The 27,002-nt window shown below is 43.9% G+C and overlaps 1 protein-coding gene across 1 annotated transcript in view; it reads left to right on the top strand.

Annotated features, from left to right (window-relative positions):
- Positions 1-27,002, top strand: part of STAB2 (stabilin 2) — an 880,852-nt gene that overhangs the window by 580,218 nt on the left and 273,632 nt on the right. The window contains exons 43-44 of the mRNA XM_086919174.1: positions 9,999-10,072; positions 16,788-16,862. Of these exons, the coding sequence (XP_086775300.1) occupies positions 9,999-10,072; positions 16,788-16,862 (149 nt within the window). The remainder of the gene's footprint in view (positions 1-9,998; positions 10,073-16,787; positions 16,863-27,002) is intronic.

Below are 27,002 nucleotides of genomic sequence, written 5' to 3'. Positions count from 1 at the left end.
TAGGTTAAGCTTATTTTCTTGTCGATTTCCTTCCTGTGGGAAAGCTTCTTTTGTTGCGCATCTGTGAGAGAGAGAAAGCTTATTTTTTAATTTTTCAGATAAGAAAAAGTTTGCTTTGTTTTTCATAATTGGTGAATAGTTTTGAAGTGATGGCATGTAGGTTGATTGGCTTTATTAGTTTGCATTTCCATTTAGTTATTCCTTTCTTGTATTAGTTAAATGTGGTTAATATTGTAGTTTGTGGGTTGACTAGGAGGCACAACATACACGAGAAGCAGGAAGCTGGTGTCATAGTCGTTCCCAGTGAACAAACCAGTCGTCACGGGGAGAGGTGATGTGGCTAGGTTCTCTTCATATGCATGGATCAGGTGTGATGCAGAACAATCACTGTCCATGCATTGGATAAAAGCGGCTGCTGCAGGGTCTGCTGCTGGGGTGGAATCCAGGCTGGCAGCTGTGTTTTTGTAGTAGGAGCAGGATGAGTGGTAGGAGGATGATGAGATAGCAGTAGTGGCTAAGTTGTGGACCATGCCCCTAATGGCAACCTCCATTAAGCCGGTGGATCAAAGGAGCACAGTAAGGGAGAGGAAGCCTAGAAGGACAGCAAGTAGTAGCTTGGGTCCTACCAGCAGTCTGCCAAATGCTATAACCATCACCAGAATGTCCACAAACAAGGAACTGGACATATGTCCTCCTGCTCATGCAACAGTGGTGCTCCATCGACACAATGGAGACCACCACCAATACTGGCAACATTCATCTGTGTGTGAGTTAGTAGGGTCCCAGAGAACAAGGACACAGGCCACTTTATTCGAGGCTTATGGCAATCTACCTGGTGGGTTGCCTCATCGTCAGTTGTAGGGCAGGGGATGGAGTAGGTAGCAAAGTCAAAACTAGTCTGTGGAAACAGCCCTGGCTGACATGCTGGTTGGGCTCACCTGCCTTCTAACTGGTTATTCTCTGAAAACTGAGGACATCAGCAGATTCTCATGATTCAGTTACAGTCTCTAAATGCACTGGTGGTGTCTAACTATAGTCTCATGGATTATAATGATGATCCATCTTGGCGATTGTTAGTTGTTATGTATTAAGTACAAGAAGACATCTGCTGTGTTGAAACTCTGCAGCACTAAACACGTCCTTTGATTGTATAGCAGCAGGGATGTATACTTTTAATGGCCACATCGACAACTGTTGATCAGTGAACAGACACCTGGGAGCCCAATACTGCAATGGGTCATCATCTTTCCTATGCTATCTGGAGTGCTTCTTGCAGCTACGCATCTGCTTCCAATTAAGCTGAAGGCCCTAGCAGTCCAGACTTGAAAAGTGAATCACTCAGTGATGTCTGACTAACAGTTACATTTGCCAAGTCGCTTCCTGCTGAGCCAGAACCAATGGGATTGAGAATTGAACAACAACAGCCTGACAGTGGTCCTGTGGTTGTTCTTCCGGCCTCTGATCTGGAACCATGTCTGAACTGGGGTGGCAGAGTGGGCTAAAGAACAGTGATGGATTAAACCCAGATCTGTTGACTGGGTGTGAGTGTTTGATTGGTTCAGATGCTCCATCCATCACCACTCCTTTTGTACCGTTTTTTTCGCCATAAGTTGGCAGGGTATGCTCAGACGTTGAGTCCCTTGCTCACTTTGCCACTGGATTCAAGCAAGCCTGGCTGAAGACGGCTGTAATGCCAGAAACCGGTCCTAGGAAGCTTGTTTCCGGTCCAGGGAAGGCATGACTTGGCAGATCGGGCTGGACTGTTCCCATGAGGCACAGGGTCTGACTGATTTGCATATGGCCATGTCTGAACTGGGGTGGCATAGTGGGCTAAAGAACGGTGATGGATTAAACCCAGATCTGTTGACTGGGTGTGAGTGTTTGATTGGTTCAGATGCTCCGTCCATCACCACCCCTTTTGTACCGCTTTGTTCGCCATAAGTTGGCAGGGTATGCTCAGACGTTGAGTCCCTTGCTCACTTTGCCAATGGATTCAAGCAAGCCTGACTGAAGACGGCTGTATTGCCAGAAACCAGTCCTAGGAAGCTTGTTTCCGGTCCAGGGAAGGCATGGCTTGGCAGTTCGGGCTGGACTGTTCCCATGAGGCACAGGGTCAGACTGATTTGCATATGGCCATGTCTGAACTGGGGTGGCTGAGTGAGCTAAAGAATGGTGATGTATTAAACCCAGATCAGTTGACTGGGGGTGAGTGTTTGATTTGCTCAAACGCTCCGTCCATCATCCCTTTTTATTTCGCTTTGTTCGCCCTAAGTTGGCAGGGTATGCTCTGACGTGAGTCCCTTGCGCACTTGGCCACTGGATTCAAGATAGCCTGGCTGATGAGGATTATGAATCCGAAACCGGTCCCAGGATGCTTGTTTCCAGTCCAGGGAAGACATGGCTTGGCAGTTCCGGCTGGACTGTTCCCATGAGGCACAGGGTCAGACTGATTTGCATATGGCCATGTCTGAACTGGGGTGGCTGAGTGAGCTAAAGAATGGTGATGGATTAAACTCAGATCAGTTGACTGGGGGTGAGTGTTTGATTTGCTCAAACACTCCGTCCATCATCCCCTTTTGTTTCGCTTTGTTCGCCCTAAGTTGGCAGGGTATGCTCAGACGTGAGTCCCTTACTCACTAGGCCACTGGATTCAAGATAGCCTGGCTGATGAGGATTATGAATCTGAAACCGGTCCCAGGATGCTTGTTTCCCGTCCAGGGAAGACATGGCTTGGCAGTTCGGGCAGGACTGTTCCCATGAGGCACAGGGTCAGACTGATTTGCATATGGCCATGTCTGAACTGGGGTGGCTGAGTGAGCTAAAGAATGGTGATGGATTAAACCCAGATCAGTTGACTGGGTGTGAGTGTTTGATTGGTTTTAGATGCCCCATCCATCACCACCCCTTTTGTACCGCTTTGTTCGCCATAAGTTGGCAGGGTATGCTCAGACGTTGAGTCCCTTGCTCACTTTGCCACTGGATTCAGCAAGACTGGCTGAAGACGGCTGTAATGGCAGAAACCGGTCTTAGGAAGCTTGTTTCCGGTCGAGTGAAGGCATGGCTTGGCAGTTCGGGCTGGACTGTTCCCATGAGGCACAGGGTCAGACTGATTTGCATATGGCCATGTCTGAACTGGGGTGGCAGAGTGGGCTAAAGAACGGTGATGGATTAAACCCAGATCTGTTGGCTGGGTGTGAGTGATTGATTGGTTCAGATGCTCTGTCCATCACCATCCCTTTTCTACCGCTTTGTTCGCCATAAGTTGGCAGGGTATGCTCAGACGTTGAGTCCTTTGCTCACTTTGCAACAGGATTCAAGCAAGCCTGGCTGAAGACGGCTGTAATGCCAGAAACCGGTCCTAGGAAGCCTGTGTCCGGTCCAGGGAAGGCATGGCTTGGCAGTTCGGGCTGGTCTGTTCCCATGAGGCACATGGTCAGACTGATTTGCATGTCTGAACTGGGGTGGCAGAGGGGGCTAAAGAACTGTGATGAATTAAACCCAGATCTGTTGACTGGGTGTGAGTGTTTGATTGGTTCAGATGCTCTGTCCATCACCACCCCTTTTGTACCTCGCTGATCTGGAACCAGCAGCTCTTGCAAGCGCCTCTACGAGTGCTTTCTTACACTTTGTAATAGTGTGTGTTGTTTCCACCACTCCCACAGATTGAATTATAGCCACTTTCTCATTAAAGTTAGAACCGAGTAGAGATATCAATGGGTTTTTCAGATATCTTATGTATGAATCTTCACACAAGATGTACTCGCTGTGCAATGTCAGTCTCTTTCAAATTGTCAAGCTACCTTTCAAGTCTAGACATGTTCTTGCTAGCAAGGACACCACTAGTGGCTATCTTCCACTAAATGTCAGAGAGCTCATAACATTGGTGGCCTCCTCCCATCCTGCGTCATAGAACAGACCTTGCACATAAAGGGTGGCGATCTGTGCTGAAGCTGCCGTTCCTGTGCACCAATTCTGTGACGCGCTATGATGTGTGGATATCTTGCGTACCACAGCAATCACGCTATGGATATGCTAGCAGTCACTGGAAATGTTTCACTGCATGACAGAGATGACCCGAAAAACCAGATGCACATTGTCTTTTCTATTTGTAAGGTAGCAGTGACATTAGTTGCCCACAGTGGAGGCTGCTATTTAGCACTGGTGGAATGGGGGAGAGGGGGTGGGGTGTCATGAGCGGAGGGAATACTTACCTATGTACATCCACCTCTCAGTCCTCTTCACCCACTTCCAGGGCAGGAACAGAAAGCACTCAGGCTTCCAGGCACTCCTAAGCCAAACACAACGCTGCAATGCAGCATTGTGATTGGTCTGAGCGCCGTTCTTCTGTGCTCAAGTGGAGACAGGGGGCCTGGGCATGTTCTCAACACAGGCAGTAATGCAGCCTAGGTGGAGGACATGCAAAGTGCTTATGACGGTTTATCCGGCCTGAGATGGCCAGAAACACCGTCATGTGCACTGCAGAGAGTGAAAAACACTCCTCCTTCAGCTCCTCTGTCAGATCCTAGCCCCACCGCGCCCCTACCCAGCGGAGCAACTAAGGAAAAATAAAATGATAATAAAAATGAGTGATTATCATTTTATTATTCCTTTTTGACCTGCTCAGTGGGGCGAGGCTCCTTTGCCTTACTGGAGGAGCCGCCCCTGGTTGCTCACCTCTAAACTTAGGATCAGCTTTCATGGGCGTATCACCCCACACCCCGACTCTTGCTATCAAACTTTGGTGTGCACACAGTGGCTTGCTAACAAACAGCATGCAGGAGCCATAACTCCTTCTGTTAGGAAGGGGAGTGCCATTATGCTCTTTTAGCCAATCATCCAGATGTTCCTGCTGAAATGGACCTTCCTAGTTGTGATTAATTCAATGCCATTTCCATGTGAGAAGAAATTGCTCATATGGTTGTGGTACAGCTTTGAATGAAAAGTATCGTCAACTGGGAACCTACCAGCTGAGCTCGACACTAGGCAGTCTCGGACGACCTTCATATATATCAGGACAAAGGCTACACCCTGATCCTGGTACTACTAGATCTGTCGGCAGCGTTCGACACCGTGTCACATACCATCTTAACTGACCGGTTAGCTAACATTGGACTAAAGAACAAAGCCCTCGCCTGGCTAAGGAGCTTCCTATCCAATCGCACCCAGAGTGTTCACCATGGGTGCATATCTCTCAGAGGAGGTAGAGATTTTGAAAGGGGTGCCACAGGGCTCCTGTTTGAGCCCAACTCTTTTCAACATCTACATGGCACCCCTGGCAAGAGTGATGCGCATGTATGGTTTCATCCCAGTGTCATATGCGGATGACACACAGCTCCTCTTCCCTTTCAAAACTCTCTCCACTGAAGTAAAAAGCTCCTTCTCAGCAGGCATGAAGGCTGTAGCACAATGGATATCCTCCAACTGCCTCCAGTGTAATGTCAGCAAAACAGAAGTCATGTTGTTCGGGGATGCCAAAATGCTGTGGACTCCTGACTGGTGGCCAAAAGACCTGGGAGCAGTTCCCAAACCTAAACAGGTCGTTAAAAATCTAGGGATTCGTGTTGATCAAGACCTATCGCTGAAGTAGCACAGCAACTATGTCATAGGCTCTTGCTTCCACATTATCAGCCTGTTGCGCAAAGTTTTCCCCCTGTTCCCAGACTCCTTCAGGAGAACTCTGGTACAGGCTCTTGTGCTAAGTCGGATCGACTATTGTAACAGCCTATTACTTTCTGCAAATAAGGGTGTGCTTGCTAAGCTCCAAGTAATCCAGAACACGGCGGCCCGCCTAGTCCTGAATGTCCCCCCCGAGAACGGTATCTAAACCTCTTCTGGAACAACTGCATTGGCTCTCAATCCGGCAGAGAACGAAGTTTAAAATATGCTGTTTAATACATAAAAGTCTAAACGGACAAGGGCCCGCCTACCTGGAAAATAAATTTACTCCATATGTTCCGACCCGATCTCTCAGATCCAGCGACCACCTTCTCCTACAGATAGAGCTTTGCCACCATGCCAGAAAGGCCAGGCACGGTGGCAAAGCTCTATCTGTAACGGGACCTTCACTGTGGACCAAACTCCCTTTGTCTCTAGAAAGCAGCTCAAACCCCTGCTGTTCAGAAATCAGATCTAGATCCAGCTGATGTCATTTTTGCTGTCTTTGTTTTCTGGCTCCTAAGCGCAGAGATACTCCAATGGGAGTCGATTCAAGCGCTCTACAAACCCGCAAATAAATAAATAAATAGGCATTAGCTCCCTGAAATATATTTTCCATAATGGGGTATATTAGAAGGCCTAAATCTAGAATTATCACCAGTTTGACATTATGGTGATACATCCTAGGATGGCTCTGGTGTCTTTCTGACTGTACTCAAATGACAAGCAGAGGCTTGACTTCCTCACGGGTAGGTAAATGCTCTCTCTCACAGCAGTTAATGCAATAGAAGCTGAATACCCTTGACTGGTGGTACCTTCTAGGACATCGATAGAGACAAGTGTCAGTCTGCTGCTGAGTGTTGGCTCGTATGGATAAGATTGCTGTGTTTGTCATTCCCATACTTGTTTATGATCATGCAAAGACGAAGACCACAATTGTTTCCAGTCTTACTGCACGTTTTATGACACAGAGTACAAGATGCAAGATGTACCTGTTCGATCTGTACAAAAAGAAAATCCACGTTGCAGGGTGTTCTTGGTTAGAAGGAGAGAATACATCAAATTTGTGTCACAGAGGTGGAAATTATGTCCTATCGGTGGTGGCATGGTTGTATTGCTATTTCTTGGGGTCTTGCTCTGCTACGTTTTCCTCTCTGAAGTCTTCTAAACACTGTGTACACCTGAAAATGAATAGATGATGGTATGGGTGGTTGGAAATGGGCAGGTTCCTCCATTCATTGGTACTCTGTATCACTAGGGCTGGTCACAGTAGCAGCAGTGTTCTTCCAGCGTCCTCTTAGGAGGAGGAAAAGCACGCTCTGTCATCATCGCGATCAAAGTACAACTTCATGGGACTCGAATTGGTGGGGGATGGAATGACTGTGGACAGTGGCTACCTATTGCTGTGATCTGAATCCAGCAACTCAGCCTGGGCCTGACTTCTTCCTGAGAACTATGCGGACTGAAATATCCATGGACCCTGACCAGATGCAGCATTTGTGGCCTGTCTGACCACAGATCGCTGCTGCACATTTGTACTTGTGCCAGGCAGTTGGTAGAGCTTGGTCTTTGAGGTGGGTCCAGTGGATTTCTTGTGATGACACTGCCCTCTGCCTGGACCCGGGTTTTGCTGCTCAATTTGCAAATGGCTCAATTTATTATGCTTCTTTGAAATACTGATTGCATTGCACCATGTATAGTGCACGCATCTTCAAAACATTCCGTGGCCATGGTATCACATCATTTCAGTGCAATCTTCTGTACAATTTAGATTTAACCCATGATTTCGAGGGCATTTTGGTTTACGTGTCTTTTTGCCTCACACACTACTAATGCTGAGAGTGTGTGGGAGATTGGAAGGCTGTTAATGCGACAGCCACTGACATAAGAATATTTTGTACTGAGGAACAGACATCTGCAGCGAGTTGGATATCTGCAGTCACAGGTGGAACAGAATGATGACATAGCAAGCTGTTGTTTTTACACATTGAGCCACGTCACATCCCAGCCGAGGGACTGTCTTCAATTCTCAGAGACCCATAAGGTTGGATGCATGGCCATCAGTCCTCCAACAGCCTACCATCAGCTCACCTGGAGCCCTTAGAGGGGAGTGAAAGAGGACTCCACTGGTTTAGATAGGAGCTGCATCACCTGAGAATGTGTGACAGACTGGGAGGAGAAACAATGATGGGGGGCTGCTGACTGGGTCACTGCGTAAAACATGAACCCTCCCCAGACTGGCAGCTTTACCCATACTTGGTGTCTGGTGAGACAGGAGTTCACCGTAGTGTATCACTGCATGCCCCAAGTCACTCTAAACCTATGTTAGTGCACAACTCTGTTGTATACCTTATTTATCTTGCAAGCACATTATTTTGTTGACCATTTTAGTTTGGAAAATGCCTTATTCATTCACCAACCACTGCATTTTGTGGGGCATTTTAGTTTGCAACTAAATTCTATGCAAGTCCTGTAACAGTTGTGTTCTGTGTGCCTAGCCATCTAATAAGAACCTTGAAAATGTGGTTCAGTAGAATGCAGCTGTGTTACTGCACCTGGAGGGGGTGTAGGGTGGGTGGAGGTCACCACGATGCTAAAAGTCCTAGAGGAGGCAGTTGGCCAAAGCGTAGTGATAAGCTGTGACCCCTATACCTCTACATCAGCCTATTCTACCCAGAAGCAGTAGTGATGATTATTCTTTGTACACCAGCCCACAGACACCAATGCCAGTCTGCATGGAGTCATCATGTTGTTACTGTAACAGCCCATATACAGGAAAGACAAGACGGAAAACTGAGCAGGTATACTAATGCATGCTTTATGACATCAATTTCAGACAACGTCTGGCTTTTTCCCAAACCCTTCAGCCACGATGGCCATATTCTAGTTGGAAAAGCATATCTCTTTCTCTTTCAGTCAGGCCAAATAATGAGCAAACATCAGAGTCCACTTTTGAAAATTCAATGGATAAATCAATAAAGGGAGTTGAGAGGAATAGTACAAATTCCTTGTTTCCCAATTGGCTTCTTGTGCTTTTCTCTGGTTTGTTGATGATCCCTTCCACATGGGTTTCTACAGATGTTTTTTTGCAGCGTTTTATATAGAACGAACTAGACCCGAACCGAGTATCAGATCACTTTACATGGCACCAGTTACATTACATGAGGACACACTTTCATTTTAGGAACGGGGAGATTAAGTGATTTGCCCAGAATCACAGGAGGTTTTTGCGTCGTTACCGAGACTCGAACCAGGTCCGAGGTCGAGCGCCCTAGCCATTAGGCCATCTCATTGTCTATACGGTTTTGTTGCGTATGTTATCGTAAGATACTATTATGCTAGCCCTAACCCAGTTATTACGTTTGTGCTATGTTGGTGACGTATAACTGCTTTCCATTGTTTAACTTGGGCATCCCTGCCCTGGCTAGTAGAGATTTTGATGTGTGATCATCCGCCTGAACCCTATGTGTTTAACTACCATGGCTCACATTGGCTTCAATCTTCGATCCTGGTTCATTCCCCACCAATGAGTCTGTTCAGAACTCTGTAAAACTGTTGTAAAAAATCGAAATTAGAGGAAAATGGTTAAGTAACACTTGTCCAGGTTGTCACCTTGACAACACCTGATATTTGTTTTAATTGAAATCTCCAGATTTCGTGGTCTGAAGCGCTCTAACCCACCTCAAGGAATGTCCTATCTGACAAAAAGACTGCTTGCTTCAAATCGACGTGTGATCCCCATTCCTGTGCACGTGCCTACAGACCACGCGGTTATAGGAGCGAATTCGTGTTGCTGAGGAGAGGCAATAAACATTGGAATGCAAAATTTGTGGGATGTCATCTCTTGAGCGGGTGTGAGGGTGTGTGTGGGTGTGTGTGTGTTCCAAATAGGGCACAGTTTTCTAATACCTGCAAAGCATGTTCTGTTATAAGTTGTCAACCCTATGTGGAAGTTGAACAGCTGAATTGTTGTTAAAAACAGAATCATAGCTTTTTATTGCTTACTTTCATAGCGTTTTAGCAAACAAGTCCAATTTATTTTCATATGGCATTCATTCCCACTCTTTTTAATGTTAGAAAAGTCATAGATAAATATTTAACAAACAACGAGAATTTGTTTTAAAGTCACAATATAATTTATAGTTTTTAATCAAACAAGGGAAACTGCTGAGAATGTCAGTCGTTTGAAGATTTTCAGCATGTAATACCTGCATTTGCAAATGTTGAAAAGGGCTATTTGTAATTTTAACACAAATCTTCTAGTTCTTTAAAACAACAATCGTGTAACTTGATTGCCTCTTTCTTGCTATACCAGTTAATGCAATATTTGTGTTTCCTTAAAGAAATCAACCCCTGCTCTGTGAATAATGGTGGCTGTCATGTGAATGCAGAGTGCACAAAAACTGGAGCAAATCAGGTATGATGAACTAACCCATGGATAAAAAATACAAATAAAATGTGAAGGAAAATGACATTATATTACCAATTGACGCATTTATAAAATGAGAAGGGAAGTATCACATGCATGCCTTCCCAGATTTGTAATGTGGTATGAGAGAATGCTAACCATCTGAATGAAAACCTGGGGAGTATGTGGCTCCACCCATGATATTTTCCTTGAATATTCTTTAGCTATCTCTATCCAGGTGTAGCTGTGTACCACATACCATATACACTTCCAACCATAAATGAATTAATGCAAAAGTAAACCAATACACACATTTAGCATGCAAAGTGGACCTAACTGTTTCTTTATGCTTCCCAATGACCACCAAAATGAGATTTGAGAACCTACGGAGAAAATAGATGAACGTTCAAGAGGTGGTAGTAGGGTTCTGTTTGGGTCTAAAAGTTATCAGAAGAATACTCCAAAGATTGCCATTCCGGCCTTCCTCCAGCGTTGGAGAATTGTGTTTGGGAGCATAAGAAAAACAATTTGAGTCTGAGTAGAAAGGTTCAAGATTAGTGATGTCCACCTTAGGTTCAAGAGTGAATTAAATCCATGACAGATTTTCAGGAGATCCACAAATATGAATTTAGATTAAGGCAAATGCAGTTGTTGTTTTACATATCTAACACGGACACTGCCCTTCCATACCTTTGATGGACACGCTTGGTCTAGAAAGTCATCAAGGAAAGAAGGATGACAAGTGAGCTGTACCTAGGAAGTCTAACAAGAAAGAGTTTGACTTTTGTCCAAAAAGTCACTGTTAACCAGTGTAGTGACCTCCAGGAAGCAGAAACCTGGTCTTTATGTTTGATACTCAAAGCTTACAGGCTTTTTGAAGCATAAGGAGAGGCCACCATGGAAGTCTTCAAAACAGAGATTCATCCTAGCCAACATATAAATTAATAGATGCTTCTATGGCTATAAAGTACAGGGCAGCCATCAGCAGTTATATGGTGGTCATCCTTAGCAAAGGTTTTACAACAGAGAAGCATTAATGGTGAAATTTAGATTAGAGAGCATAGATAAACAGATTGGTGTAGTATAAAAAAAACTGGGAACTGTAATGGGGAGAATGGTTGTAAAGTGGACAAGGCTTTGCTGTGGTTTGGTTGTAGAAAGTGGAATGCTGTCTGTTACTGATGAAGATAATTTAGTTGAAAGCCTGACTTGGGAAGGCTAAACAGGAAAGATGGACAGCTGTGTAGCATTGGTATTTAAATGGCATTTCAGTTCTAAGTCGGCAAAAAAGAAATAACCAGATCCGGTGAGAAGGAGAAATGTGAGGAAGGGCAACCTGAAAAACCAAATTGAAGGTGTAGAGATGCAAGAGAATCCTTCCAGGGATTGTGTGGTGTGGGCTATTCACTAGGAATTTGGGGCCTCCTGTACAAAACAATGTTGTGGTCACAAAGCCTGTGAATTTCAAAAACACAGGCATTGAACCCACAAAACCTGACTTGCTATGTATGATACTCATGTAGCAAGTCAGAAATGTCTATTCAACTTACAAAAAGGATTTTGTGACCCATTTAGAATCACAAGTAGGAGGAGACGTGAAAGGGGCATCTCCTCTTATTTGGGAGTTCCAAATGTATGTATCAATACTTTTCAAAAGCAGTTGTGGCTGCTAACCATTGATCAGATGCTGACACCCAACCTGAGGCACTATCAGATATGTGAAGGCATAGCTATCAGTATAAATGATTTCCCTTTGGGAATCATCAATGTCAGCCCTTGGGGGCTAGACAGTGCTCCAGAGTATTATGGCATACTTACTTTACTTATGCGTACTACCCCTCCTTGGGCATAGGCCGTCCGTCACCTATTACTCTCCAGCTATCTCTGTCTTGGGCTTTTCTTTCAATCTGACTCTAGGTGTAGCCAATCTCCATGCATTCAGCCCAGACGCCTCGGCACCCGGTGTTTCTTGGCCTTCATTGGCTTTTTTCCGTAAGGATTCCAGATCAGGGCTTGCCTGGCGGTGTTTGACATAGGCTTGGGTAGGATGTGACCTATCCCTTCCCCATCTTCTTTGATAATTTTTTCATGGGCAGGGAGTTGAAAAGTCATCTGTCTTAGACCACTGTTGTTGATGGCATTTGGCCAGCAGCTTTGGAGGATTTTCATCAAAAAGGTGTTGATGAAGGTCTGGACTTTGTTGGTGGTGGTCACTGTTGTCCTCCAAGTTTCAGCTCCATACAAAAGGACACTTTTACATTGGTGTTAAAACGCCTGATCTTGGTTTGCAGCATTATGTCCTTGGAGCTCCAGATCTTCTTTAACTGTATGAAAGCAGCCCTTCCTTTGTTGATTATTGCCTTGATGTCCGCGTCTGTTCCACCCTGCTTGTCTATGACGCTGCCCAGGTAGTCAATGGCCTCAACCTCTTTCATTGCATTGGCTGCAAGAGTGACTGCAGCTGTGTTGGCTGTGTTAGCTTTCCGAATCTTTTTCCCCCTGTGAATGTTGAGGCCAGGTTGTACAGATGTGGCTGCCACATTGTCGGTCTTCTCTTGCATCTGCTGGTTGTTAGGGGAGAGAAGGACCAGGTCACCTTCAAAGACCAGGTTGCCAAGCTGTATCCAAGGTGTCCACAATATCCCATTTCTTCTCCCTACTGTGGATGTCGTCATGGTCCAGTCTATGGCCAGGAGGAATACAAAAGGAGAGAGCAAACAACCCTGGTGGACTTCAGTCGTCACTTGGAAGGCTTCAGTGAGTTGTCCTCTATGTGCTATCTTGCAGATCATTCCTTCGTAAGAGTTCCTGATGATTCTTACAAGTTTATCTGGAACACTGTAGTAGTTGAGGTTACAAAGGGTCTCCCTGTCCACACTGTGTAATGCCTTCTCTTAGTCAATGAAGTTGACAAAGATGGGGGAATTCCATTCCATTGAATGCTCAATGATGATGTGCAGTGTTGCAGTCGGGCCTGTGCATGATCTATCTTTGCTGAATCCAGCTTACTGGTCTCACAACTGAGCATCTACTTGTTCTTTTATTTTGTCCAAGATGACTCTCCAACACGGTCCCTGGGAGTTTTTCATCTGTAGTTTATGCAGTTACACATGTCACATTTATTGGGGATCTTGATGAGATATCACTCCTTTTACTCTGATGGCACCTTTCCCTCTTCAGAGATCCTTCGAAACATGGGCTGGAGTATTTCTACTGATGTTTCAATGTCTGCCTTTATTGCCTCAGCAGGAATGTTGTCAGATCCTGTTGCTTTCCCATTTCTCAGATGTTTGATGCAGTGGTGGCTGGAAAGGATCAGGAGTGGTGGGGTGGGAGAGGGGGTGGGGAAAAATCACTTACTGGGTCGGCTGACTGTGCCTCACCTCCGCTTCCCTTCCGATGAGTACCGTAACGGAAGCAGGAAACACCCCGGCACTCCTAAGTGCTGTGGTTCGGTGATCAGACAGGGACTATGCGCCTGTGCATGTTCTGCAGCCAGGCTGCAATACAGCCTGGTGGAGAAAATGCAAAGTGTGCATTACTGTTTGACCAGCCTAAGATGGTCGGCCAAACTGTCATGCGCACTTAGAAAGTGCCCCAACCACTCCCTCCCCCTGCTCTGTGAGCAGCATACCCCCACCCCACCCTGCCCCACAAAACTGCCAGAGCAGGGAAAAATAAAGTAGCATTGTGTTATTATCATTTTATTTTTTATTTTTTTGCACTGCTAAAAGCAGTGGGGCGACGCTCCTCCGCTTTAGCAGAGGAACCGCCCGTGGTTTGATGGCTTGCAGTATTTCATCCTTGGTTGGTCTGCTGCAGTCGATTGGCAAGTCCTTATCAGCTGACTGTATGTCTGACGGAGATGGTGGTGTGGTCTGATTCAGCAGTTCTTCAAAGTGCTCCGCCCATCTTTGTTGTTGGCCTTCATTACTGATGATTGTCTTCCCAGCTTTGTCTTTATCAGGTCTTTCTGGCTTTCTGTTTCTGCCGAAGAATTTCCTCGCTGTTGTAGAGTTTTTCTACAACAGCAAGTTTGCTGCTTCCCTGGCTTCTGTGGCAAAGCTGAATCAATGGATCTTTGCTTGTCTGCTCTTAAGCTTCTCCTTGCTTCCTTGTTGGTTTTCAGTTCCATCCATGCTTTCTTCATCTTTTTATTCAGCCAGCCAGCGACAAGGTGATGGTCTAACTCCACATCTGCCGCTTTCATCACTCTCACATTCTGCAGCAACCTCTGGAATTTCTTTGCAATGCAGAAATGGTTGATCTGATTCTCTGTTAAATGGTCTGGTGACATCCACGATGCATTGTGTATTCTTTTTGTGTGCGAAAACACTTCCATCTATCACCAGACTGTTTGGGGAACATGGATCTGCAAGCCTTTCATCATTCTTGGTCATGTCACCTAGTCCATTGTCTCCCATTGCTTCTTCGTATCAGGTTTTTGGGGCTTCAGTTCTTGCCATTGAGCTCCCCCATCAGTATGGGTATCTCTCGAGGAGTTTGTTGTAAAACAGTTCTTTTTCCTCTTCTTCGCGATTATTTGTAGGTGCATAGCATTGGATAACATTCATATTGATCCTCTTTTTCTTTGTGAGGAAGCTGCTTTTCTGAGTCTGAGACTGCGGGCTTCGCATCCAGTCAGATCTATGTTGGCTGCTGGCGTTAGCATCAGTGCTACTCCCTGAGTCTGTGGGGTGTTCTCTTCCTCATTTAAAAAATATAGCAGCATTCCTCCTTGGGCAAGTCTTTTCTGTTCAGATGGTCCATCTAGTTTTCCTGATGCTAAGCAAGGCAAGGTTGTGATCTTTCATCTCTGCTGCCTCTTGCATTGTAACATTCATGGTCCTCACGTTCCATGTCCCCATGGTGATGGTCTTGGTTGAGAGCAAGTGGATCAACTTTGTGGTTTTCAGGGATCTCTGGCTTTCACCACAATGTGTCATAGATCTCTGTGAAGGGGATTACTCTCTCCTCAAGGCTGGTATGTCTTTTGGACTTTTGGTTCACTTTCTGTATCTAGGATGTTTACATGATTGGGTGGCTAGACCTACGCATAACATTCCTCTGTCTGCAGTCAGGTTTGGGACCAGCCATGGCAGAGTTTGGGGCGTGCCATGGTGGAATTATCATTGCATGCTCCTCCATATATCATTCTGCAAAGGAAAACTATTTCTGAAGCAGCTTCTGTCAGTAATGCAAAGACTATAAATTGAGGTCTGCTATGTGATGCAGGCCTCCATTCCGGTGTACACAGGCATTGCAAACTATCTCCTGCCTAAAAAATATTCATTAGGCAGAATGTTCTGAAGCCACCTGTGTTTCTGCATTTTGCAATGTGACTGATTAGTACATCAGTGACATTGTTTCATGCTGGGCAGGTCACAAAAAGGCAGTGCACATTTTCACCTACTTTACGTGACTGGCTCATTATTACATATTTGTAAAGAGTGAACACGTTTACACAGCTCTTGACTCTGCAACAGATTGAAGGCCAAAAAGGTACTTTTCCTCACAATACTGAAAACAAAGAGGCAAAGGCGAGAATCATTTAAAGTTCCTTACATTGTGAATATTTGAGGTCATTATGTTACTCAACTCTCCAGGTTCTTTATAAAAGAGTGGAATAATGTTACAGAGAGGTTCCTTATGTATGTATAGTGTATCATGTGATGGGAACCACTGGAGTGGCACTATTTTCTTTTTGATTTTAGACAATTTGTATGACAACATCAATTTTTATAACTTTATAAAAAAACTAAATCAACATTTCTGTTTTCCGGCCTTGTTAGTATTTGCACGATTCATGAATGACAGCTAAAGAAATAATTGTGTAAACACCTCTCATCTCATCTCCCAACACCAACCATGAGTCCATTTGTACGGCTCTTTTCTGAGTGCAAAAATGGAGGGCCGTCTCCAAACCCAAGTGTCTTTGAAGTTGGAATGAACACAAGGGTTCTCTGCCAAGTGCAGTTTCATGGACATTAATTGTTTCTGTGGGTTAAGAAGTTGCAAAAGATGCTATGGCTGAGCTGGTGATTGGTTGAACGTCTCAAAGCCACCAAAGGTTATCAAGGAGCCCTATTCATCAGACCCCTATGGCACCTTACTTTTAAAAATAATAGATGAGGTGTCTAGATATAGTTTAACATGGACTTAAGGACCTTAGCATGTAGTCTCCAAGCCCATCAATCCATTAGTGCCCCCTAGGTCTCACCCCATCCTTTGGAGCGATTTTATGACTTACTGCCATTTCATTCAGCCTACGTTATACATGCTCCTACTTGGAGTGATGCTGCCATCCCTGCCAAGTAGGCCACGCAAGTTTTTTTTCCCACTTACAACTAATTCCTTTCAAGGAAGTGTCTTAGTGTATTGTAGTTAATTTTTGTTCTTTTGATAGGCTAATACCCCAACTTCACCGTAAGTAAGTAGGAGCAGCAGATCCCGGACCTCTGACTGTCTTCTTTACCTGAGAATGTAGGGAATGCAGAAGTGGATTTAAAATGTCCATCATCGTCATGGTGCCTATAAAGTGCTAAACTATCCCCTCAGGCGTCTAAGCGCTAATAAATATTCAGGAGCCAAGGGTTAAACCGAAGCTGTAATCAGTTGGCTGAATGGGAGAATAGTGTACATTTACATTTCTATGTTCACGTTTCATCATTTCTAATAGTACTCTTTCCTAATTTCTAATATAACTTTTTCCTTTTTTTTTTAGTCGGTGTGCAATTGTTTCAAAGGATATTCCGGGGATGGCAAGTTGTGTGTCCCCATTAACCCTTGCAAGGCAGTGGTAAGTATTCTCAGAGGAGAAGCTCTATACACAGTTTTTTACTCCCACAACACTCAGCTTCACACCATTACTCTTTTTTTTTTTTTATGTTTGAGAGCTTTATTAGAGAAAATATAAGTATTACAATAAGGTGACATCAGCAAATATGAGAAAAAATTATAAGCCGGGATAAGGTAAATAGAAGCAGCCAATATCACAATGAAAAAACAAAGCATTTTAAGTTATGGGGAGGGAAGGAGGGAGGGGAAGGGAGGAGAAAAGAAAAGCAAAAACATGGCATTTATCGTAGAAGATGGGTAAGCAATAATAAGAAATACAGTAAATGGCAGTCAAAAGTACAGTAAAAAACCATCATATGAGTTATTGCATGAATGAAAAAGAGGTAGGAATGAGGTCAATATAAGCTAAATAATTACAATATTGAGATTGAAAAATAACATGCAAAAAACTACAGGCAAGAGTACATGTGTTCAGGGGGGCTTGAAATTATCCGGAGATAGTGGAGAGTAACTTTTTTTAGCGGATTTATCGAGGTAGAGAGTAAGAGGTAGCCAATAAAGTTCAACATTTCGGGAGGGTTTACAGGAGGAGGCAAAGGCCACATCAAGTCTGTGTGAGTGACATACAAGATTCCACCAACAATTGAGAGATATTTTGTTCAGAGATTTCCAATTAGAGACAATATGTTGTAATGCCAGAGCCAGCATAAGGTCAAAAAGGCCACGAGAATGTGGAGGGAGGTCTAAGTCTTCTGAAAGGCTACCAAGAAATACTAAAGAAGTAGAAAATTGAATAGAGAGGTTGAAAATGCGAGAAAGGCGAGAGAAGAGCTGAGACCAGAAAATACGAGTTGAAGGACAGAGAAAGAAGAGGTGGAAAAGATCTGCAGAAGGGGCATTACAGGTCCAACAATTAGATGCCGCATCAGGTTGAAAGCGAGAGATAGAAAGAGGAGAGAGGTATAGTCTGTGGTAAAAGAAAAATAGGGATTGAGTGAGAGAGGCAGTACGGGAAATCTTCAAGGATCGAGCCCATATTTTGTCCCAGAGAGAAGTCGGCCATGAAGAATGTAAGTCTGTCTCCCAGGACAATTCCAATTTTGATTTGAGACGATCTGGATTGGGGGCTGAAAAGTATCGGTATATGATGGAAGCTTTGGGAGTTGTGGAAAGGACAGTGAGTAGAGAGGAAGATGAAGTAGGTAGGTCTTCAGAGGGGAGAGAGTAATAACGATCTAGAATGGTTTCCATAAGGATAGGGAATTTCTTTGCAAAAGAAGGAGGGCAGTGGAATTGAGAACGAAATGCAGGAAATGAGCAAGGGGATGATCCATCAAAAAGATGACGTATCCAAATGATACCTTTCGCTCTCCATGAGGGCCATGCAATAGGTCGGTTGTTAATTAATAGAAGTGAGTTGTGCCATATAGGCAATAGTAGGAAGGATTCCTGCGTAACTGAGGTAGGTGAAACTAAAGGGCGTAGAAGAGAAGAAGTATGCTTGAATAAAAGGGGGTTAAGGCATGGGGCTTTAGAGGTAAAACGAATTACTTCTTGGAAAGAGTATGGAAGCAGTAATTCCTGTTCAACAGAAAGCCAGAGGGGAGAGAAAGGGGAGAGTTCCTGGGATAACCAGCGGGAAGCCTGTCGAAGGGAAAAGGACTTATGGTAGAGGCGAAAGTCTGGAAAGTTGGTACCACCATTAAGCTTAGATTTACGTAAGTTGAAAAGCGATATGCGGGCTTTTTTCTGCTTCCAAAGAAATTTGGACAACGCAGAATCAATGCGACGGAAATAAGAGGTTGGAATACGAAGTGGGAGCATGGATAACAAGTAAATCAGAATAGGGGCAATCATCATTCTGATGGAGTCAAGGCGGCCCCACCAGGAAAGAAATAGTGGATTCCAAGAGGTGAGTAATGATTCTATTCTAGATATGACTGCATTCATGTTGAGTTGAATAGAGGAAGAAATAGAGCTAGAAAAAAGAACACCGAGATATTTAATTTTTGTAGAATTCCAAGCAAAGCCAGTGGCCGTGAAATAGTGGGGGAGACAAAATTTGGTTAAAGGAAGGATCTCTGTTTTGTCCGAATTTATTTTGTAACCAGAAACCAAGGAGAATTTCTGAAATTCGTCCAGTAATGCAGGGACTGAGGTAGGCGGGTCAGAAATAAATAAAAGAATATCGTCAGCATATGCAGACAATTTAAGATGACGTTTACCGTACGGGAAGCCAGAGATGGATGGATTATTGCGTATGGAGGTAAGGAAAGGTTCAAGCGCCAAAATAAATAAAAGAGGTGATAAGGGACAGCCCTGACGAACGCCACGTTGGAGTGTGAATGGGGAAGTAAGTTGCCCATTAACGAGAACAGAAGCTTTAGGCATAGAATATATCAAAGAAATATAAGATATGAATTTGGGGTTAAAGCCGTGCCATTTCAGGGAGGCCAGAAGAAAGGACCAGTCGACCCGGTCAAAGGCTTTCTCAGCATCTACTGAAATGGCTGCAAGGGGAATCAATAGTGAAGGGGCTTTACTTAAAACATTAAGGAAGAGTCTAGAATTATCCGAGGTCAAGCGGCCCTTAACAAAGCCGCATTGTTCTTTCCCTATGAGATGTGGTAGAAGCGGGTCAAGGCGAAGAGCTAATAGTTTCGCAAAAATTTTATAGTCAACATTAACTAGAGATATAGGTCGGTAATTTTTACAGAACTTAGGGTCTCTACCATCTTTAGGGATAAGGCATATGGTAGCGTCCTGAAAAGAGCCTTGGGCTGAGCCAGTAGAACAGAAAGACTGAAAGAGAGATAGAAGTTTGGGTAAAAGAAGGTCCGAAAAATGTAGGTAAAATTCAACTGGGAAGCCATCAGGTCCTGGGGTTTTCCCCTTAGTGAGGGAGGATAGAGCAGAGGACAGTTCCGAAATAGTAAGATCAGAATCAACTGCCGAAATATTAAGGTGGGAAGTATCTGGGCGAGGTATGTTATCAAAGTAGGATTGAATAAGCTCTGGGGTGGGAGGGTTTTCCGGAGTATATAAAGTCTCATAAAAAGCGTGGAATTGTTCCAAAATTTCTGCATTGGTATGAAGAAGTACATTAGAGGGGGAATAAATAGAATCAATATTAGTACGTTCTTTACGAGACTTTAAATAGTTAGCTAACAATTTACCTGACTTATTTCGACCTCCATAAAAACGCGCGCTGCTCCGGAGAAGAAAAGAGGAGGCAGAGTCTGTGGTAAGTTTGTTGAAGGCAATCTTAGCTTTAAGTAATTCAGGAGACATAATCTTATCAGAGGAAGTGTAGAATTGATGTTCCAGAGATTTAATATGTGCAAGTGTGAGTTTACGTTTTTGAAGGAATTTTTTCTTCCTTTTAGAGACGAAATCAATAATAAAACCTCGGGCTGTGGCCTTGAAGGAATCCCAAAGAATATGAGGTGGGGTATCAGGTGTAGAATTAAGATGAAAGAATTCAGTAGCAAAGGAACGAAAAGAGGAGGAGAAAAGAGGGTCAGTAAGAAGAGAAGGGTTGAAGCGCCAGCGAGAAGATTTAGGAGTAGGAGGAAGAAGGTCAAAAACAGTAATAATAGGAGCATGATCAGAGATGACAATCGGTTCAATAGAAGAAGAAATAAGGTGTTGAGAGAGAGATGAGGAGAGAAAGATATAGTCTAAGCGGGAGAAGGAAGCGTGAGGAGGAGAGAAGAAGGAGAAATCCATAACGTCTGGGTGAGTGAGTCTCCATGAGTCTACAAGGTGAGTTTGGGTAATAGTGTCAAGGAATTGTTTATGTGGTTTATGAGGGGAAAAACGAACAGAGGATCTACGGTCTAAAAATGGGTCAATGATCTGGTTACAATCTCCACCTAATAGAAAAGCATCATCTTTATGTTGAATACATTTGGCCGTAATGGAGGGCCAAAAAGAGGAATCAAAACATGTGGGACCATAAACATTGACTATCGTAAGTGGGATATTGTTAATTAGTAGTTTAGCTAAGACCCAGCGTCCCTCGTCATCCTTTTCTTCTAGAACGACTTTACACTGGAGTCGCTTATGAATCAAAATGGCTACTCCATTCTTTTTTTGAGAAGCGGGAGAAAATAAAACAGTTCCAACCCATAGCCGCTTTAGCTTTAAAGATTCAATGTCAGATAGGTGAGTTTCTTGGATAAGGACGATATCTGGGTTGTAAGAGGAAAGGTGGGAAAGTACTCTTTGCCTTTTGATAGGGTGATTAAATCCTTTCACATTCCATGAAACAACTTTGAAGGTGAAAGCTTATTAAACTGTTCTAAATCAAGAATTGCAAAAGCAAACTGTACATGTAATAATGCAAACTGTATAGAAGTATTAACCATAAAACTCTTCAAAAAGGAAGAAGGAAGAACAGGTAGAAAAGGAAGAAGAAAAAGGAAAAGGGAGGAGGAGAAGGGCGGGAAAAGGGAAGGAAGATCAGTAGGGAAGGAAGAAGGAAGAAAAGATAGAATGCATAGAAGACAGTACAAATCCAAAAGGATGACTGTATTAAACATACCTGAAAGAGAAAAAATACACATAGGGAAGGTGGGGAGGTGGTGATGCTTTACAAGACGTACGGACCAGGATCAGGAGGAGAGCCACATCGAGACCGCACAAAAGGAACATGGAATGGGACAAGGTGTTGAGGGAAGTATCCGATACATATCCGTCTGGGGAGGAAAGAAAAGGGAAAAAATGTTAACATACATAACATGTCAACGTAAAGGTAGAAATCCCGAAAGTAGAAAAAGAAAATAGAGGGATATATAGGAGATGGCAGAGACAGATAAAGGAAAAAGGAGATATGAAAAGAGAGTGTAAGAACTAGGATGAGAAGTAAGGAGAATACATGAAGTCAAAGACAAGCCATTAGGAGGACAAACAAGTTAGATAATAAAAGTCCAATTTCAGCCACTGGTCGAAGCAGAAGCGGAGGCGTCCATCCCTTCTTCACTGTGCAGAAGCAGAAAGTTCCTTAATTCTCCAGGTTCCTGAAATGACCAAGTCTTTTCTCGATAGGTGACTTTGAGAGTACAAGGATGGAACAAGCCATATCTTGCTCCCAGGGCACGCAAAGATGGACGCATAGCCAGAAATTCTTTACGTCTGGAGGCAGTGACGTTAGAGACATCTTGAGATAGATATACTCGTTGACCTTGCCAAGACACTTGTTTTTTACTCCTCGCAGCTGAGAGAATTAATAGAAGATCTGTGTATTTCAGAAATAAAATGATGACTCCACGAGGTTTTGAGGAGGAGCCCGTTCTGGCGCCTAGTCTATGGGCTCTTTGTATACTAATGGAGGTGGAAGATGGTAGGTCCAGAAGTTTCGGCAAGAAAGTGGTGAAGAAAGTTACTGGGTTGTCCCCCTCAAGATTTTCCGGCAGATTGTAAATACGGAGGTTATTCCTCCTATTTCGATTTTCCAAATCCTCTGTATGCTTTTGGAGTGAGAGGACCGTTTTTTCTAAAGAGTCTATACGTTGTGTATTGGACTGAACGTCAGGAAGGTGCTGTTCAACCGTAGAAAGGCGGGCATCCATATTTTCCCATTTATCCTTTAAGAGCTGCATATCTGTACTCGTTTTTTCAATAAATGGGCGCAGCGCACGTAGTTCTTCTAGGATTTGGTCAGTAGAAGAATGTGAAGGATTGTCTTCTGGCGTAGGAGAATTTTGCTTGAGGCGCTTGCCCGCCGGGGCGGGTGGGGAAGACTTACTGGTGTTAGTATGAGCCAATGATGATTTTGGAGTCGTCATTTTCGCAGATGCAGTGGCTCTACCTGTACCAGATGAAGAAGCCCCAGAAGTACTCCCCGATGGTGTGAAGACAAATTTAGGTTTGCGTAAGTTGACCATAGAAAGAAATGAGCGTGCGACAAAACAGTCTCAATTCCCTGTGAGACGACTAAAGGTGCATGTGAAATGTTCCAGAGATATGTCCAAAGAGAGGATGGGGCACCCAGACGTAGCTCAATGGAAGAGGCAACAGGGAATTAGAGTGGGATAGGCAACGAGTACAAAAATGGGAGGATGACTAAAATGGAAGCACATGAAGGAGCATCTTGAAGTAGCTGAGGCGCAGGAAAAACAGGCAGAAAGTCTCAGAGAACGTTGTTGTCAAAGCGCCATGAGGAAGAAATTGAGGAGAAAAAGTATTTCAGAGCAATGAGCCTGTTAGGGCGGGAAACATCCAGTTGTCAGGGGTGAAATGCCGCAAAAACTGCGTAATTGGACGTTTCCTCTAATGTGGAAGAGGAGAGAAAAAATGCAGGAAAAGCGTCTTGCATAATAGATATAATTCTCACCCCTGAAGCGGAGACGGTGACTGAAAGGTCGTTGGTGTCCAGTGGCACGTCGTGCAGTGACAGCTCCTGTCAGCAGAGGCTCCGATGGTCGGAAGAAATTCAAGATGGCGGCTCCGTGAGGGGCATAGAATTCATCGCGGAGAGGGGCGAAAACGGCTCCACAAGCGCTGAAAAGCTGCTCCGCTGATTCCACTAATGTTCCGCCAGCCAAATCCGGCGACGGTGCTCAGTAGCGGTCCCGTTTACATCGGGAAAAACACGCTGTGAGGTGATCGATGCGGCGGAGCTCCGTACCTAGCCGGCCATCTTGCGCGGCATCCAAGCCACGCCCCCTTCACACCATTACTCTGAAAGCACAAAATCAAGTAAAAATTCAGTCTGAGTAATCACGCAACAATCAAATTAAAGCGGTAACGCCACATTTAATTTCCAGGTCATGTTGGTGTAGGTGGACCACACTGTGCCTCTGAATGCTAATTAAACATTTATTTCAGCAATGCTGTTTACGACTAGAAATGGCGCTATTTAACCCGGATACTTGTCTGGCGTAAATTGTTTTACTACTGCTTACAATTATGGGGTAGTGTATCCCACACAAGGAGTGGAGAGTAGTAGTTTCAGTCTGTGATACGCCTCAACATTTTAAGAATGCTCACAGAATCGTGAGTTTATTGCGAGCCACAATCTCATTTCTCACCCTTCCCGCCCTGGAAATGGCCAGAGATTTAGTCGGGCACATGGCTGAAGTAGCCCCATTCTGGGGTGGGAAGGAGAACGTGCACCCCTCAAACTTGTTAGGATGTAGGAGGAGGGAGAGAAAGGTTTTCCTCATGCAGAAAATAATGAAACAAATTTGCATTTTGCATATTGGAGTAGGTAGGGGGTTCTTATATCGCTTCATTAGCAAAATAGCAGCTGTCACATAACATTTCCATTGTTATGCCTGGACAGCTCTCCCGTGTGTGAAGTCTCAGAAGGCCTACGGCTCCGTAATTGCTTAGGAGTAGATCTACAGGCGTAATGAACATCTTTTTGCATGAACTGGGCCTAAGGTTTTTGAAGGTTAAGTGTACTTTGGCTTTTCTTTTCATGTTACAAGAAAGACAGTAGAGGACAAAGACTTCGGCTTAGAACGGTGTGTAGTACAAGACTTGCAATGTATCATCACTATTAACCTTAGGTGATGACTAAAACCAGAAGAAGGCTGAAGCATCATTATCATGTATGATAAACTATGAATATTTTGTGCAAGCTCAGACAAGTAGTTGGCTGAAAGGCTCTAAGTAATTCTGGCCTGTTTTGTCTGTAGGTGCTTCATAGGGTCATCAAAGCACAGTGGACTTGCACAGGCATTTTGAACGATGATAAGTGTAGTCATATATGAAGATGTGATTGTCCTGCCAAATGAAAGATCCTCGACGTGTAGGCTCACCATGACTAAACTGCTTGTTGGACTGTTTCTTCTGTTTTTTAAAAATGCTGTTATATACAGTCACGCGCAACAGGGGCCATTGGTACACAGTGTTGTCTGTAGAATACTGAAGGCACTTGTCAAGGCACAGAGACAAAAAGTGGATATGGATCAGCACTTACAAAGCGTGGTGATGTACCCCTGTAGTATGCTAGTATTTAGTTTATTGTACCTTTCCTAGTTATCTCCCTTGCTGCTCAGCCAGTGTGAGTGAGCTTGGAATGTTGGCATGTGTGATGAGTGAGTGGAATGCTGCTATGCCTGTGTGTGGAGTGGCAGTTGAGAGGATGGGCTGAGCGGCAAGGAAGCTGTTCCTGGTGGGGCTCTCCCTTTGGGCTTACTTTCCTGCAATACTTATGCTTTGATACTTACATCCATTTAAGAAACGTATCAATAAAGCATACACCTTTAAAGTATACCTGTAGCCCATTGGACTTATTACAATTGGCGACGCTGGGAAACAACCTACACCTCAAGTAACCCCATGTAATTTGGAACGGAAGATCATCAAGCAAGATAAAGGACATTTTAAAAAATATTGGACTTATTACAACCCCTCACTCATATGGGGTGTCTACAGCGGATGGACCAGGAGTTGCACCGGAACAACTTTCTGTAGATTCCTACCCATAGTAGACCCTCCACCATCCCGTGTTATTACTTCTTAATCATTGATAAACTGTTATTCATGAAGACAACCTCACTCTTGTAAGTTATGGGTTTCCAAATAATTTGAAACACTGCACTCTATGCAGGTAGTGACGACACATAAAACAAAGGTTGAAGAAACAGTGGGAAATGCAGTATCGATTTCAGTGGAATGCCTAAATGCTCATTCGCAATAGCAGCACAAACGGTTACATGTATCAACCAATCTTCTCCACACTGGAAATATTAAAAAAAAGCAGAGGGTGTCATGTGACATTAACTACCAGCTCCTACATGTCTATCAGTTGGACTTCAGACCTTCCTACACCATAGAGACTTCTATCATCCAACTTGAAGATAACTTCCTCTTCTTTGTGGATAAATGTGACCTTGCTGCCTTGTTCTGCTCATCATCAGAAATGTTCAAGTACCTCTTGTTCACGTTCGTTCGGCAAGAACTGAAATTCAGTGAACCCGCATGTAGTTCTCTTTTTACCTATCCCACCAAAAACATTACACCGAGAGGAACAACTCTCACTGGCATGCATCATTTAGCCATGATATGTGGAGTCTCTCAAGGCTCCATCCTCTCACCAGCCAGCCTTAATTTGTATACAGAGGGCTCCAGAGTCATCCTCATAAACCGATCATACTCAGCCGAATAGCAATAGTACTTAATTGTATTTCAAAGTCTGCATAAACATAGACGCAGAAGTCCTCACGATGAAACTATCTAGCATTTAAGCACACCTAGTTTAAATTAAACCCGATTAAGATAGTATGCACCCTCATCAATACCTGTAAAAAGTCCCTATGCCATAAATGCTTACCCTAACCCTACCTTTCCTTCCTTTATTCACCTTTTATCCCAAACACCTTCTTACCTACTTTGGACTCCTGCCTTCCCTTAAATCACATCCCTTACCAACCATGTAGGTCTACTCCCTATATCTATATATCTCCTACTCATACAAACTCAGCAAAATATCTCCTACGAATATTCAAACAACACAACAAATTCACCACTAGGCCTTGTTCACCATGTCTGCTCCTACACTGACCTGAGCAGCAGCCTGCACAATCTCTGGACCAAACGGCATACAAATCAAATACTCCATGACCAGCTAAGGGGCAGAAAATCAATTTAACATCTACACTACTACCACAAATAGTTGGCCAATACCCAGGCTCACACCAGCATCGAACAACGTAACCCACAAAACACAGTGAATCATTCATTCCATGAGGTTCTCCCCCACAGCATTCCAATATTTAGAAGCTCTTAATATTGCCACCATCCAGACGAGAGGAATGTGATAGCAGAAATCTCACCTGAAACCAACGTCTCTATAACTGATAATGGAAGTAGCCCTATATCCCTGTAGCAGAACCATCTTTACCACTCAGCAGCAGGACGCAATCTATCAGATAAAGCAACTCTTTCGTTCAAAATAACAACTCTCTACTACTCTCATGCATGTTCATAAGATAGTCAAATCAGCCACTTTAAAACCACATCTCTATAAAGTTATTAATGGGCGGTAATATACTCCACTTAAATCGACACATGTAAAAGACATAATAATTCAATTTTCCACGGATGCAGTGTGGTAGAAGATGATGACATACATATGTTAGCCAGTTGTTTATCAATGAGAATATCTGGAAATGCTGTTACTGAAAAA

The sequence above is a fragment of the Lissotriton vulgaris genome, chromosome 1_1 (genome assembly GCF_964263255.1).
Source record: "Lissotriton vulgaris chromosome 1_1, aLisVul1.2, whole genome shotgun sequence".
Lineage (NCBI taxonomy): Eukaryota > Metazoa > Chordata > Amphibia > Caudata > Salamandridae > Lissotriton > Lissotriton vulgaris.
This window is presented reverse-complemented; position numbering and strand designations above follow the sequence as displayed.